The sequence below is a fragment of the Mus musculus genome, chromosome 5 (assembly GCF_000001635.26).
Source record: "Mus musculus strain C57BL/6J chromosome 5, GRCm38.p6 C57BL/6J".
Taxonomy (NCBI): domain Eukaryota; kingdom Metazoa; phylum Chordata; class Mammalia; order Rodentia; family Muridae; genus Mus; species Mus musculus.
The window spans coordinates 147,091,604-147,106,856 of NC_000071.6; the positions used below are offsets into that span (position 1 = coordinate 147,091,604).

At 46.3% G+C, this 15,253-nt stretch overlaps 1 protein-coding gene and 1 pseudogene across 7 annotated transcripts in view; one reads left to right on the forward strand and one right to left on the reverse strand.

The window, feature by feature from the left end:
• Positions 1-15,253, forward strand: part of Polr1d (polymerase (RNA) I polypeptide D) — a 34,647-nt gene that overhangs the window by 14,889 nt on the left and 4,505 nt on the right. For 6 of the 7 annotated variants that reach the window (XM_030254228.1, XM_030254231.1, XM_030254230.1 and 3 more), the window contains one exon: positions 9,626-9,700. In XM_030254228.1, coding sequence (XP_030110088.1) covers positions 9,626-9,700 — 75 coding nt within the window. Of the gene's footprint in view, positions 1-7,399; positions 7,444-9,625; positions 9,701-15,253 lie in introns of those variants that run through there. The other variant, XM_030254233.1, reaches the window with a different exon arrangement.
• On the reverse strand, positions 8,918-9,490 carry Rps10-ps4 (ribosomal protein S10, pseudogene 4; annotated as a pseudogene).

Sequence of the window (15,253 nt, forward strand, 5' to 3'; positions counted from 1 at the left end):
AGCCCAACTGGGACTCATTGTCTAGTCAGTGTTATAGATACCATCTCCTCTTAGGTAATCTCAGTATATTCCCAGTTCAAGACTAATAGAAACTGTGTGGTTCCTCGTCTCAGAGCATCGAGAGCGCGTTAAGGCCAGTAATTGGCTAGTTCTTCTCAGTGTGCGTTTTTCAGATGGAAAGTTTGCTGTGCAGCTTGTGTTTTTCAGGGTGTCCTTAGTGGGTGTGAAACAACACTGAGTCAGTGTTGATGTCCTTAGCGGTGATGACAGTGCGCTGCGCTGTCACAGTGAGGTGCTTTTGAGGCTTCTCCCTAGCGTGCTTGGCAGCCATTCTTGCTTGGTGGGGTGAGTGATACAAATTTGGGATTAAATATCACCCCAGTCAGGAACTTATTTAATCTTGGACAAGTTAACCTCTCTAAACCATAATCTCCTTGGCCTTGTATGGCAGTCACGCTAACTCAGCTCTGATGGTGGCATGTACCTTTCACCTTGCAGTTATGAAAACGTGTGACAGTGTATTTAATGGGTCTTTATCTGAGCAGTTTGCTTCATCTGGGGCTTTCTCACTATAAATTATATTAAACAGAAAACTATAAATACTTAGATTTGGGGCCTTCTTGAAACACAGTGTATGTAGGGACGAACACAGAAAGTTGATCGATGGCCTGTTTCTGTGAGTTGTGTTCCAGGTGGTGTATAACAGGATGAGCAGTTCCAAGCACTGCCATGAAAAGGAGTGTGCACAAAAGTGTGCGACTTGGGGGGCCACACTCCACTGTTGGAACAGCCAGTGTGCTCTTTCACTTACAAGTGCCCCCATGAGGGGATTGGGGGGGTGGGTATGGGGGACTTTTGGGATAGCATTGGAAATGTAAACGAGGAAAATACCTAATAAAAAAAGAGGAAAAAAAATCATATGGAAAATCACAAAAAAAAAAAAAAAGAAGAAGAAGAAGAAGAAGAAGTTCCCCCCGTGGTCTCCGCTGTGCACCTGTTCTGGTTTTAATCCCATCCTGGACTCCTTGCTAGCATGGCTCCATCCCATTCAACTGCAGCTGCTGCTCTGCCTGAAGGACGGTTCGTGTTTGAGTATAGAGGAGATGTTCTAGGATGCACAGCTATTTAAAGTGTGGCTTTAATGAAGGGCTAGAAGATTGTGTTGAAATAGTTTAACCTTTTAAATCGCCATCTATGTATTATAGAGTACTACTTTAGTGTGTGCTGGGTCTTGGTTGTCGTACTGCTGGCTTCTGATGTCCCAACACTGAGTGCCTTGCCCTGGTGGTTTCTTCTGGTTAGCAGCTGCTGTGTGATGGGATAGAGCCATGAAAGCTGGTGTAATCTCTACTGGACTCTTCTGCCTTGAGCTTCTCCACTTGAGCCGGTTCCTTTCTTTTATTTATCTCTGAATCCTGTCTGTTGTTTATGTTTTTATTTAAAGAAAGGCTCTCACTGTGTAGACCTGACTGGCCTGGAGCTCACTGCATCAACCAGGCTGGCCTCAGACTTGCAGCTATCCTTCAGGCTCAGCCTTGGGTCTATAGGTGTGAGCCACCATACTAGCTTTGCCATTGAACTAAGTGTAGATAACATATTTGCATTGCATCAGAGCCTCACAGCAACCCTCAGCTTGAAGGTAAATGTTTATATCCCTTTACTTTTCAGTCCTGACCACTTGTGCAGTGGGCTACTTCAGTTCTGTGAAGTTCTCATCTTTGGAGGGCCACTCGGCTCCAAGTTAGGTCGTGTGTGTCTGTTTATGTGTATGTTTCCAGCTTCTGGATTCTATTAACCTACTATGTTACGGAAAAGGAGTTCTCTCTCCAAACCCTGGTATGTGTTAAGTAGGACGTTTTCTTAGTTGTGAAAGGGGATTTGGAGTTGCCTTGCTCTACTTAAGTCCATTCTATATGAGTTAATACCTGGAATAACAACTGAAACTTGACACAGCAGAGCTTAAGGAGTCAAGAATTTGCTGACTTGTTTTAGTAAATTATTGGCAGAGTAGAAGTTTGGGCTTAATTCTTGGTGTGGAAAACATTTGTATATGTGTTCTGCTTTGTTAATCTCTGCTGCCTTTGTAGAGGAGATTAACATATCCCTCAAAGCAGTGTTTGACACCTAGAGTGTGGAAGATGGAAGTGCCCGGTGGCCTGGCAATCCATGAGCCCTGGCTCTGGTGCAGCCCCCGTGCTCAGTTCCTGAGGCTCTTCACCATCGCTCTAGACCGCTCTAAACCTCTGTAGTGCCAGCTTCCTCTTCTAGATCTTCTTCTAGATATTCTAGATCGCTCTAGACCTCTGTAGTGTGCCAGCTTCCTCTTCTCATGGTGTACTGCTAGACTTGTGTTTAAAGATCAGTTTGTTTGTTTCTTTATTGTGTTACGAGTGTTTGCCAGCAGATGGATGTGTGAGTGTATCACATGTGTGCCTGGTGCCTGTGGAGCCCATAAGAGGGTGTTAGACCCCTGGTGACTATAACCACAGGTGGGCGCGAGCTGCCCCCTTTGGGTGCTGGGAACCAAGCCTAGGTCCTCTGCAAGAGTAGCCAGTGCTCTTAACTGATGCGTCATCTTTCCAGCCCAAACTTAAAATGTTAGATGTTCAGATATTTTATATCTGAGTTAAAAACCACACAGCTCAGTTAGTGATAGGTATATTATTTTCCTTAAAAACAGCAGACTCAAGGGACTAGTTTCTACATGTGTTAAAACATGAAAGCACTTTTTAAGGAGCCTGTGGCTCTGGATTGCTCTCTTATCTTCATTGTTTTCCATAACTGGGCTTTTAGCTCTGGGTATAATTTATGGTCACCCGATGAATCAGTGGCTGAGCTCTGTGGGGTGGACAGCCTGTTTTCCAGCGTATGCCACAGCCTTGACACACTGAGGAAAACAGCCCCGGCAAGCTGACCAGACCTTCTACCGCCTGCCATCCTCAACGCCAAGAGCCAAGAGCTCTGCAGCGCACTTAGGACAGTCTGCAGGCCTCTGTGGAGAACAAAGCTCTTGAAGGATTGGGAGAGTGACTTACACAGACCCAGCTTTCTGTGAGGTAGTTTTCTTGAGTCTGTTATGTTTATCAAAGGAATACGCCAAACTTCTGCCAGAGTTTACAAGAGCTGTGGTAGGAAACTCAGAGAGAATTTTCCTTGTGGTATTTTCTTAAGTACAATTTCTGTACCCTTTTCTTGTTGGAATTGAGCTGCTGCTTGGTAAAGTCAGACTTTTATTTTGTCTCTGCTTTCCAGTCATTAGCCATTTCCTAGCCTCTGCTCAGTTCAGGCAGCTGCCATATTAGCTGTTCGCATTTGAGGGCAGGGAGCGCTAGATATTGGCTCCCCTCCACACTCATTTTTCTAGGCTATAAATCCTCCCCACACACACACTTTTTTTTTTGTCGGCACAATTTTGTTTTATCAGTCTTCTTGAAGAGTAAGCAAATACTTTTCGTTGAGTAAAAAGGCTCAATAATTATTTTGACCTTATTTCTCTATTTGGATATGTTTCTCCCAGCTAATATTTCAATAGGGCATATACATATATTTTTTCAACTTACCAGTTGGCCTATCAGTAGATGGGTTATATAATCCATGGACTTTTCTATTTTGAGTTTATTATTTCCTAAGCAACCCCATGCTACCACCTCACAGTTTTCAGTAAGAGGTATTTCTTTTTGTTGTTGTTGTTTTTTGTTTTTTGTTTTTCGAGACAGGGTTTCTCTGGATAGCCCCGGATGTCCTGGAACTCACTTTGTAGACCAGGCTGGCCTCAAACTCAGAAATCCACCTGCCTCTGCCTCCCAAGTGCTGGGATTAAAGGCGTGCACCACCATGCCTGGCTGATATTTCTTTATATAAACACGCATATATATGGCATGTTTACTCAGATATTACAATAGGAAGCCAACACTAATGCCTATTCTCTGTATCATGATTTAGAGGTAAGTATTTGTAAGCATGCTTCTGCTTTGAAAATGAGGTCAGTGTTTGTACATATGCACATCAAGCAGGTGGCCTATAAACTGAGTAGTGTTTCCTTTTAAACGCTGAGGTAGTAAGAATCAGCCCACACAAACTGTTGACTGGAGAAGTCACCTCTGTGGTAATAACTCCCTCTCAGCCGTCACCTAACGTGAGTAGCTGCAGGGACTGAGAACACAGAAGCCCAGGTCCCTTGTCCCCATGGTGTTTCACTTTAGATGTTTAAATTGTACACACACACACACACACACACACACACACACGCACACACATCCCTTTACGTGGCTCCCTCTGTAGACTAAGTTCTGGAGGTTTTCCACACCTTGTAGTAGAACTGTGATGACAGGGTCAAGATCCCAGGTCCTAGAGTCAGCCTGCTGGTTATATCACAAGCACCATTACCTACTTGTATTGTGACAGTAGGCGTGTTTTGAAGCCTCCTGGGTTTGCTTCCTTCTCTATGGGTCGGCACAGAGAAGCTGTGAGGGTTAGGCATAGGTACATGGTACGTGCATAGGTACTATGGTCATTATTTTGTATTATGTCAGTATCCATAGGAAAAGTGCCTGGAACAAAGTGGGTAGCCTCACAGATCCAATGTAGTGTTGCTATCATCGGGGCCCTGTACTTGGTGTGGCTCATAACATAAGAAACACCATGATGTGTTTTGACCTGCATCCTTGAATGAGAAGAGCTTTGTATTATGAAAACATTTCTGGCCCCATGGAATGGCGTGTGCCTTTGATCCCAGCACTCAGGAGGCAGAGGCAGGTGGATCTCTGTAAATTCAAGGCCAGGCTAGTCTACATAGTGAGTTCCAGAATAGCTGAACCTACATAATGAGACCCAATCTCAGAAAAAAAGAAAGGAGAGAAGAGGATTGCCCAGTAGTGCCCAACTTCCTTCTCTTGTCCTTGTAGTTCGTGGTTTTGGAGGTACACATGACTCAGTATACACTAAGGTTCATCTTAAATGCCTCCTAAAGGTCCGTCTGTTAAAGGGTTGACTCTCAGCCTGGTGCTTTGAGAGGTGGAGGAACCTATAGGAGATGGAGTTGGTGGAAGTTGGGGTGTGGCACCTCCACCCTTTGGAGGGACAATGGGACCCAAGTCCCTTCCCTTTCCTGTGATGTTTCATCAGCCCTGACCAGCTGTGCTTTAACACCTGCTGTCACCATCTGTGCCACCTTCCAGGACTCTAAGAGCATCAGGACAGCTGGTTCCGCAGTCACAGTGCTGCTGTCAGTTAGGCTTCTGCGCTGATGGGCTAACCGACACTGATGCTTCCGTTTCAATAGCAGCATCTCTAGGAGCTGGGGTCTGAGGAGGGCCTGCAAGGATGAATGAGGATTCTGCTTGTGTATGGTGACTCCAAACCAAAGTAGGGTCCTGCTCTCTCTGATGGGTCTCTTGCTCCCTAGGAAAAGGCTGTTTTCTAGTTGTGCATCCTTGCTGAGTCTTTTGGACAGCCCTAGAGGATCAAAACCCTCTAGCATGGAAGGAAGAACTCTACTTGGCCTCATTTTGCATCTGACTGTAATTCCTCTCATCACTTGGATCAGTGGTGTGGTGTGGTTTCTGCCACTATACTGCAGTCAATTGCTTGGCCAGGGCCTGTGGCCGTTCTTGGTCTCTGGCCCATGTCGTCACCCAGGGATGTGCTCTGCTGCTTGTTAGCTTCTACTTCCATGCCATCGCTTGTCTACTATTCTGCGTAGATACTGCAGTGGTGTAGTCAAGAGAGTTAGCTTGCACATTGCTTCACATGCTTTTTCTTTCTGTGATAAGAACACTGAGATCTTCAAGGATTAACAGTGCTAGCTGTTAAAGTCGCTACTCCGCCCATTGACTCATTTGAACTCTTCCCCTGGGTACCATCTCCCCAAACTCCCCTCCTTCCTTCCCTCCAACAGACCCGGTTAGCGACATTCTGCTGTCGCTTCTTAGCTTAAACTGTTTTGGCTTCCAGTATAAGTAAGCTGACGGAATATTTGTGCTTTAGCACCTTCCCATTTCCCTAGTCAGCGTCGTGTCTGTGCTGTCTCAGGGACGGTATACAGACAGTATTTCCTTCTGTTCTTAAGGCTGAGCAGAGCTCCTGTGCACAGGTCCATCCATTTCCTCACTGATGAGCCCAGGTCGAGTTATAACTTTGCTGCTGTGAAAGGCTGTGGAGGGCATGGGGATAAGACACTTTCCAACTTGACTGTGTCTTTTCCTTTCTGTTGCTGTGGTATTTACCAGCCAATGGCTACATTTAGTACAACTTATTCCATGCCTCCTCCTCTTGTCATTTGAGACGGTTATGAGCTGGGGGTCTTACATACATCCTTATAGCTGAGATCGACCGTAAACTGGTCCTCCTGTCACCTTCTGAGGTTACAGGAGTGCACCACCTCCGTCAGCTCAAAGCTCATTCCCAGAACTCCACTCATCCTTTGTCATGGCTTTAGGCAGAGTGCCATTGTGTGTCCCAGGCTGGCCTCACACTCCGTGCACCGAACCTTCCTCTCTCAAGCTCCTGAATGCTAGGGCCTCAGACACAGGTCATCACACCCAGACCTTAATCTTATATATAACTGCCCCAGTGTTCCAGTTGAGTTTTACCTGTTTTCCAAACCTCTGCAATGTAGACTTTCTTCCTTGGATGTTGGCAGGTGCTCCCACACAATCGAATGGTTTTCTGAAATTAAATTCAGATATCCTGAATTTCTTCATCTGTGTCCTTAGACAGTAAATCATGAAGAGCCAGTACTGTGTCTTGTTTACAGATCCACAAGACCGTGCCACTAAACTACTCATCACCGCTGGCTCCTTAGAAGCTGTGGGTGGCATTTTGCAGGTGTCCTGTGGAATTCCAGTCGTCTGCTCATGTGTTTTTGTTTGAGACCGGACCTCTCTGTGTGGCCCTTGGAATTACAGGGATCCTCTCGTCTGAGACTCTAGTGTGGGGATTCCAGGTGTTCCATCACACCCAGCTTCCCTCCCACTTTCCAGGCAGAATTTTCTCTGGGCTTCCGGCCGTTTTGGAAGATCAAGCCAACTGTGTGCTTCCTTTCCAGGTCTTCCCTGCCCCGTGGGAAGGGGGTCAGGCTGCTATGGTCGCTCAGCTTCTCGAGCATTCTGCCCAGAAGGTTCTCACACGTGCTTGACTGAGTTACAGACTTGAGGAATGGTAATGGCCAGGGCCTGTCAGAGAGCATCGGTGAATGGTGCAGGTTCCTGCCAGTTCCCTAAGAAGCCTACGTTTTGTCACCAACCCCTGCTTGTTAGAACATGTCTGTTATCTGAACCTGTTTTTCCATCCACCATGTGACATATCCTGTACTTCATAGTTAGTTGATCAAAGGTAACTTCTTAAAGACTTGGGAAGGCACCAAGCACTGTGTCCCTTGTGTTCTTGTCCCTCAGCTCTGGTGTCTGCAGGTCACCTGACTCGGTTCCGAGCCACTGATTTGAGGTACAGCTATTGTGACTTTAGTCCTTGTGAATTCTCTTTTTCCTTTGTTCTTTATTATTTACCTTTCATTTTCTCCTTTGGTTAGTTGCCTTAAATACTTACTGCTGCATAAATGAATATCATTTCACTCAAGAAATGGGGGGGGGGGCTGTGAGGAAGTCTACCAACCTTGATCTGACTGGGCTCCCCAGAACTCACATGAAGGAGAGAAGCAGCTCATGAGAGTTGTCTCCGATCTTCCCGTGCATGCTAGTATACACACATGCAAATAAATGCTCAAAAGAAACACAGGGCCCCAGTTATCTCAAAGCCAATTTCGTTGACTTTGGTGCTAGGTGGTTCTGACAGGCATGCAGCCTCTCTACAGAAGGCTCAGCCACCGTCTTAGCAGACATGGTTAAAATGAGTGCAGGATGGTGTCTAGGATTTGTTTTAAAATGGTTAAGGTAGAACCTTTGTAGACCAGACTAGACTTGAACTCAGATCTGCTTGACTTCTGAGTCCTGAGATTAAAGGTGTGCACCACCACGCCTAGCCATGAGTGGAGAAAAGAGGAAACCCTCATTAATGTTGGGCAGAAATATTTATCATTGTTTGGGTTAACTGACATTTTCAGGCTTGTTTAGTTTCTTGGTCTCTGTTGTTATTTTGGGTTTTCTGAGACAGAGCTGGGTTGTCTCCAAACTCACAACAATCTCCCACACCTGGCTAGACTGTATGTGTGTGAGGGAGAGGGAGGAGGGAGAGGGGCAAAGTGAGCGCTCTGGGGACCAAACCTGGCCCTTGCACCTCATGCATCTTAGGCAGGCAGGCGCTCATTTTTGAGCTGTGGCCTCAGCACTGCCATTTCTTTCCTGTTGTAAACATTATAAACGCACACACACACATCTGGCAATTCCTGTATTTTGGTTGTTTTTCAAATTAAGATGAAACAGATTTCTTATATTAAAGATATATAACTTAATAATTTATATTGCAATTTCTAGTTTGTCTCCTCCCTCGTAAAACACTTCCTTTAATTAATTTATTTAGTTTACATCCCAATCAGAGTTTTTCCTCGCCCTCCTCTCCCACTCCCTTCATCCTTCTCCCTGTCCCTCCCTTATACCCTCTCCCTTTCTCCGCAGAGAAGGAGAGGCCTCTAATGGATATCAGCCCTCAGCCTATCAAGTTGCATTAGGACTAGGCTCATCTTTTCCTATTGAGGCCAGACAAGGCAGTCCAGTTGTTAGAAGTCTCACATGAAAACCAAGCTGCACATCTGTTACGTATGCCAAGAGGGCCTAGGGAAAACACTTCTTTTTCTGAGCTGGGGACATAGTTCTGTGGTAGAGTGCTTTAGAGTGCTTACCTAACATGTAAGGCTGTAAGGCTCTAGGCTTGTTCTTCAGTAACACACACACACACACACACACACACACACACACATACACACACACGGAAGGAGGGAGACACAGTTTCTGTTTAAGTTTTTTTTTTCTTTAAAGTTTATTCAATACAACATAATCTCCAACTTCACTGAGGTGGCTGACCATGTCTGCAACCAAAGCTGCCTCTAAATTGGAATTCAGTTGCTGAGCCAGCCCCCAGCCTCAGCTTTCTTGTAAGTTCCAGGGGGCACAGCACTCCTTCTGTAGGTGTCTCTGTCGGCCTCCCCTCTTGTGAATCTTGCAGGCCACTCACCCTCTAGACCTTTGGGCCAAGGCCTGCCAGTCTTGGGACGGCTTTGGCGCAGGGTGGCAGGCACGATTTCTGGGGGTAGGTGCAATTAATCTCAGAGATATTGGATGCCCTCATTCGTAAGGTACCAGCAGAAATGTCTCCAAGCAAACTGCTCCTTCACATAGTCTCTAGACTTGAGAGACTACATGGCCTTCATTACATGAAGGTTGGGCACATTCTTGTCTGCCAGCTCAAGGTGTTTGGACATTCTTTTTGGTGACCATTATGCCTTCCTTAAAAAAGGGTTCATAGATGGCAATCCGATTCTTCTTAGGCATCAATATTGCGGCGGCTGCAGGGTCCAAGTGGGTGGCTGGAAAGGAAGGGCCTGTTTAAGTTTTGTGTTGGAAACTAATAGCCATTTTAAAGAAAGCTATCCCAGCAAGGTTCTGGTTATGCAATGATGATTTCCAGAAATTTGTGCATGTCTGCTTCTCAGACATATTCTCTCTCCCAACAGGAAAGCCATAGAGGAATTGCTAAAGGAGGCAAAGCGTGGGAAAACCAGAGCGGAGACAATGGGGCCGATGGGCTGGTAAGTTCCTGCGTAAACTCCTCAAACCTTAACAAACAAACAAACAACGGGAGGGTCGCCACAGGGGTGATGCCAGCCTGTGATTCTGGGCTGGAGATGACAGGATGTGAGTAGAGGTTCTCAAACCTCCGGAGCTGTGGGAATCACCCAGAGGCTGGTGTAAGATAGGAGTGTTGCGGAAAGCTGAGTTCTGAGGAGCTCCAGCAGGCACGGTGGCAGTGGGCATATGTAGACAGTGTGGGGTGGAGTTTATAATTTATTTGGTTCACCAGGCCCTAAGATTTGGAGATATGTCTGCCCAAATAGCAGCGTTATGCCTGTGATCATCGGTTTAGCCACTTGAACCAACGTTTACCTCGGAGTTTCTATACAAGCTAGAGTTTGTTCAAACTTAATAATACGAGTGGATTAGATCAGGCAGTGGGGAAAGGTGATTCTTGACTGACAACCTGACTTCAATCCCAGGGACCCACATGGTGGAAGGAGAAAACTGACTTCCTCAGGTTGTCCTCTGACCTCCACATACACACAAAATAAATGTGACATAACACCATGAGCAGAGGAAAATGCAGCCTCGCGACCTGACTCCATCGGGCATGCGTGTAGTCACAGCAGATAGGCGGCAGTAGCGACTCCGTGACTGTGCTGACACTGGAGCCTTCCTATGACGAGCAGTTCGCCACAGAGGACCCCAGGGAGCCCCAAGGCAGCACTGTGGCAGTGGGGGAAGAGCAGGCACTTGGGCTTCCAGTGTATCTTGTTTTAGGCCTTGTTTCTTCTCTCCCCTTTGTAAAATTATTTCTTTTTGAGGTTTCCATACATGTGTACAATGAAATATGATCATATCTGCCTCCAGTCTTTCCCTTTGAGCTCCCACTGTGTCCCACCTGCTGCAACCCCTCCCAAATTACCTTTCGTTTTTTTGTTTGTTTGTTTGTTTTTTGAGACAGGGTTTCTCTGTGTAGCCCTGGCTGTCCTGGAACTCACTTTGTAGACCAGGCTGGCCTTGCACTCAGAAATCCGCCTGCCTCTGCCTCCCAAGTGCTGGGATTAAAGGTGTGCACCACCATGCCCGGCTTATCTTTTTTTTTAATAACCCACCAAGTCTCTAGTAAGTGCTGCCCATATGTGTGTGGGTGTGGGCATCCACTGGAGCATGGGAAACCTAACACCTCACCAAAGACTGCTTCTCTCCCTCCAGTGCTGCCAGCTTCCAGGAGCCGGGCAGTAAAGCGTGGTGTCTGGAGATCCCCTCCCCCACCTAGGCTAGGGTTCCGGCTGGCTTGCTCCCCTGAGGGTGACTAGCTGCTTCCAGGTCATGAGTGTGACAGCCATGTCATGTCCAGGAGGCAGCATTTCACGTACTCCTCCCCACTCCATATCTACTTTAAATATGCCTGTATTTCTTACTTATTTTCCATGTGTGAGTGTTTGGCCTGCTTGTATGTCTGTGCACTGGATCCCAGGCAGTTGTGTGGGAGCTGGGAACAGAACTCCAGTCCTCTGCAGAAGCAGCCAGTGCTCTTAACCACTGAACCCTCTCTCCAGCCCTTGGTTCTCTTTTGAGACGGGGGTATCTTGTATCATAGGTTGTCCTCACGCTCCCTGTACAGCCAAGAATGATTTTGAATTTTTTAAAATTGTGTGTGTGTGTGTGTATGTGTGTATGTGTGTATGTGTGTGTGTATGCGTGCGCTCTCTGGTATCCTCCAGGCAGAAGAGGGCATTGAGTCCCCTGGAGCTACAGTAATAGCCTGTTGTAAGCAGCCTGACATGGATGCTGTGAGTCAAACCAGGGTCTCTTCTACAAGAGCAGTGTGTCCTCTCAACCCCTGAGCTGTCTCTCTACCACTTAAAATCCTGATCCTGCTGCCTCTACCTCCCAAGTGCTAACTTTACAGGGATGTGTGATGAGGGGGCTAGCTAACCCAGGCCAGGCAAGTACTCTGTCAACTGACCTACTTCCGGTCCTTTGTTTTGTAAATTTGGATTTTAAACCATGCAGAGCATTTTCTTACATTATAAAGCTAAATTAAATCAAAATAAAGAAAATATTTCTAACTTCTAAAAGCCAAGCAAAATAAGGCAAATAGACCCAACTAAACCAATTGCGTGGGGTCTCTTGGCTCATGGGCACACAGAAAAAAAGTATTTCAAGTAATCTAAAATTTGACTCTATTTCTAGGAGCCCCTCCTCCCCCAAAAATAGCAAAAAGCAAAATAACTTGTCTCCCTCATTGTGGTGTTGATGCTGAGATTAACCCCACGGCTGCCCATGCTTCTGAGTCCGTCAGTGGAAGTGACAGGCACTGCCACATTCCCTGCCCAATCATCATAGAGTAGGCTGAGAGTATAGGACAGTCCACACGGAGTGCCAGGACGCCAAGTATAAGAGATAACAGTCAGAGGTAAAAACCTCACCAAGACCTCACTGCCATCCTAAATTTGAATTGGAGTGTCCCTGGGAAGCTGTGCTGCATTTTTTTTCAGATAACACTTTTTTTTTCTTTTAAGTTCTAAGACACAGAAATACTGACTGCCCAGCCTTCAGCAGTAAGGCTTGATTCACTGGTCCAGGACCAGCCCATAGGAAAGTACTATCTCTCAATGAAAGGAGATTGGGGGCCTTTGAGGGACCGTCGCTTGCACACCTGAAGCGGTGCTCAGAATAAGCCAGACTGCAGGGTTAGAGACGGTCTGGCAAGATAGCCGTCATTTCTAATACCAAGATTCCCAAGGTGCCTTCAGGCTTCAGTGGTTCGCTAGAACTTGCAACATTGCTAGACTCTGTAATACTCATGGTTATAGGGGGTTACAGGGAAGAGATAGAGATTAAAATAAGGCAGGATAAGAGCCTAGAAGCACGGGATCTGGGAGGGTCCAAAACCTGAAGCTTCTTTGCCTCTCCCTTGAGGAGTCAGAACACGCTGCCTCCCGACATGAGAGAGAGGACTGGAGGGTTGCCAGGCAAGGGAGGGCCCTCGGGTCTTCATGTGCAGCGTTTTCACTCTGGCCCCATTGTGTAGGTGTGGCCGACTGATTGATTACATGGTTGACCGATTGTTTACATGGTTGACTGATTGATTACATGGTTGATTTTTTTTTTTTTTTAAGTTTCCAGGTTGGCCCGTATCACATGACCTAAAGCTCTCACCTTACCTCAACATAGTTGTTCTCTCTTGTGTGGCCAGCCCTCCTCTAGGACTAGAAGGTGCCAGCTCCACCCTCAACAAAGACATTTCTGTCACGTATGATGTAGATTACTTTCCAGAAGCTGAGAGCAAAGATGAGTGAGCCCTCCCTTTAGGTCAAGTCAAGCTCTTACTTCATGGGAACAAACAGTATGATCTGGAAAAGCTTGTCGTGCCAGAAAACCAAAATCTGTCAAAGACTAACAGCAGGCTAGGAAGTCTCTGGAGCCAATATGAAGTCAAAGATAGAATAATTTGATCCAAAAAAAATGAAATTATAATGATTGGATCACCTAAAACATACTGAAACCCTTAAGGTTGTATGCCGGCTGGTTTTATGTCAGCTTGACACGAGCTAGCATCATACTTGAGGAGGGAGTCTCAATTTGGGGAAATGCCTCTATAAAATCGGGCTGTAGGCAAGCCTGTGGGGCATTTTCTTAATTAGTGATTGATGGGGGAAAGCACAGCCCATTGTGGCCCTGGGTTCTATAAGGAAACAGACTGAGCAAGCCATGGGGAACAAGCCAGTAAGCAGCATCCCTCCATGGCCTCTGCATCAGCTCCTGCCTCCAGGTTCCAGCCCTGTTGGAGTTCCTGTCCTGACTTCTTCCAGTGATAAAAGTGTAAGCCAAATAAACCCGTGGCTCCCAACCTACTTTTGCTCACTGTGTTTCACCCTCAGTAGGAACCCAGATAAGACAGGCTGTGAGAAATACCACATTCCAAACCCCTGGTCCCTCTGAAGAGTGCCAGGAACCCAAACCCCCATCACAAAATGGGCATGGAGAGGTTCAAATACATCTCAGCACTGCAAATACCTACAGAATAACACTTAGGAAAGAGCTGCTCCTCACCAGGCGTGGTGGTGGCTCATACCTGTAAGCTCGGCGCATAGGAGACCAAAGCAGGCAAGATAGTAAATTCCAGACCAGCCTGAGCAAAATAGCCACTTCCAGATCGACCCCATGGACATTAAAAGATGTCTTCAAGGCAGAGCAAACAAGCTGATACAGAGTCCTAGATTTAATTCCCAGCATCTCCCCCCTCAAAAGCATTAACCTAGCTAACGTATGACAGAAGTGTGATAGAACAGAGAATCATGGGCCGATAGTTTGGTTCGGTTTTCTACGAGACTGGAGGTTGAACCCAGGGCCTCATGCAGTTCTAAGCAAGTACTCTGCCACTGAGCCATAGCCTTAGCCCCAAACTGTATAAGGCAAACAATCCTGCTTAAGAAAAAGTTTACTGATGTAACTAAAGGACTAGCCAGCAAGCAGATCCTCAGATTAGATTGAAAAATTAGCATCAACAGTGCAATGACTTTTGCCGTGAGTGCACTCACAGAGTGAAAATGTGAAAAGATTGCCAACCGACCGAGTGAAGCTGAAGTGTGGAATAACCAGAAATGTAAGTCATACAACTGCTTTGAAAGCAGTTGGCAGTTTCTCGTAAATATACGCTCACCACACAGAATCTTCAAGCAGATTACCAAAGAGAATTCAAAACAGAAATCTAGGGAGAGCTTCGCTCAATGGCGTTTATTGCAGCTTTGTTTGTAAAAGCCCCAAACAGAATGTATACATCTCAGCAGCATCATGAAGACTCCAGACACAAAACATGGCTGCGTATGGTTCCACTTATTTGGCATTGGGACATAACAGACATCACCAGTTGTTGGAACCTAGGGGCTAGAGAAGGACTCGGAGAGTGTTCCGTATCTTGACTCTGATAGAATCTGATTTCCTGTATTGATTGAAGACCAGAAAACTAGTCACTTTAATAAATAAACTTGGAGACTAGAGAGGTGGATCAGTGGTTAGGAGCGCTGGCTGTTTTTCCAAACCTGGGTTTGCAGCGCCCATATGGTGTGGCTCACAACCACCTGAAATGCCGTTGCTGGGGCTGGCACACTCTTCTGGTCTCTGTAGGCATGCGTATGTGCACATACTCTTATGCAAGCAAACACTCCACATATGAAATAAATCTTTTAAAAAGAGAGAAACTTGCGTACATTTTATACAAATTATGCCATAGCAAAACCTGTATTGACAGAGGAAGGCTGGGAACGTAGCTAAGCACTTGCCTAGCGCACACAAAGTTCTGTGTTTGATTCCCCGGGACAACAGAAACATTTATAAGCTCCGGTCTTTGACTGTGACTGTGTAAAGGCCGTCAGTGGCTGCTGAGTCTGTCGGTGAAAGGGGGTGGTGCACGTCTGAGGGTCTGAGGTCTCCACTGTTGCAGTAAAGCATCACTCACAGAAGTGGCCTGGGGAGGAGAGTTTGTTTCCTTTCACTTCTCTCAGCCACAGTCTTATCCCTGAGGGGAATGAGGGCCGGAGCTCAGGCAGGGCAGGAAC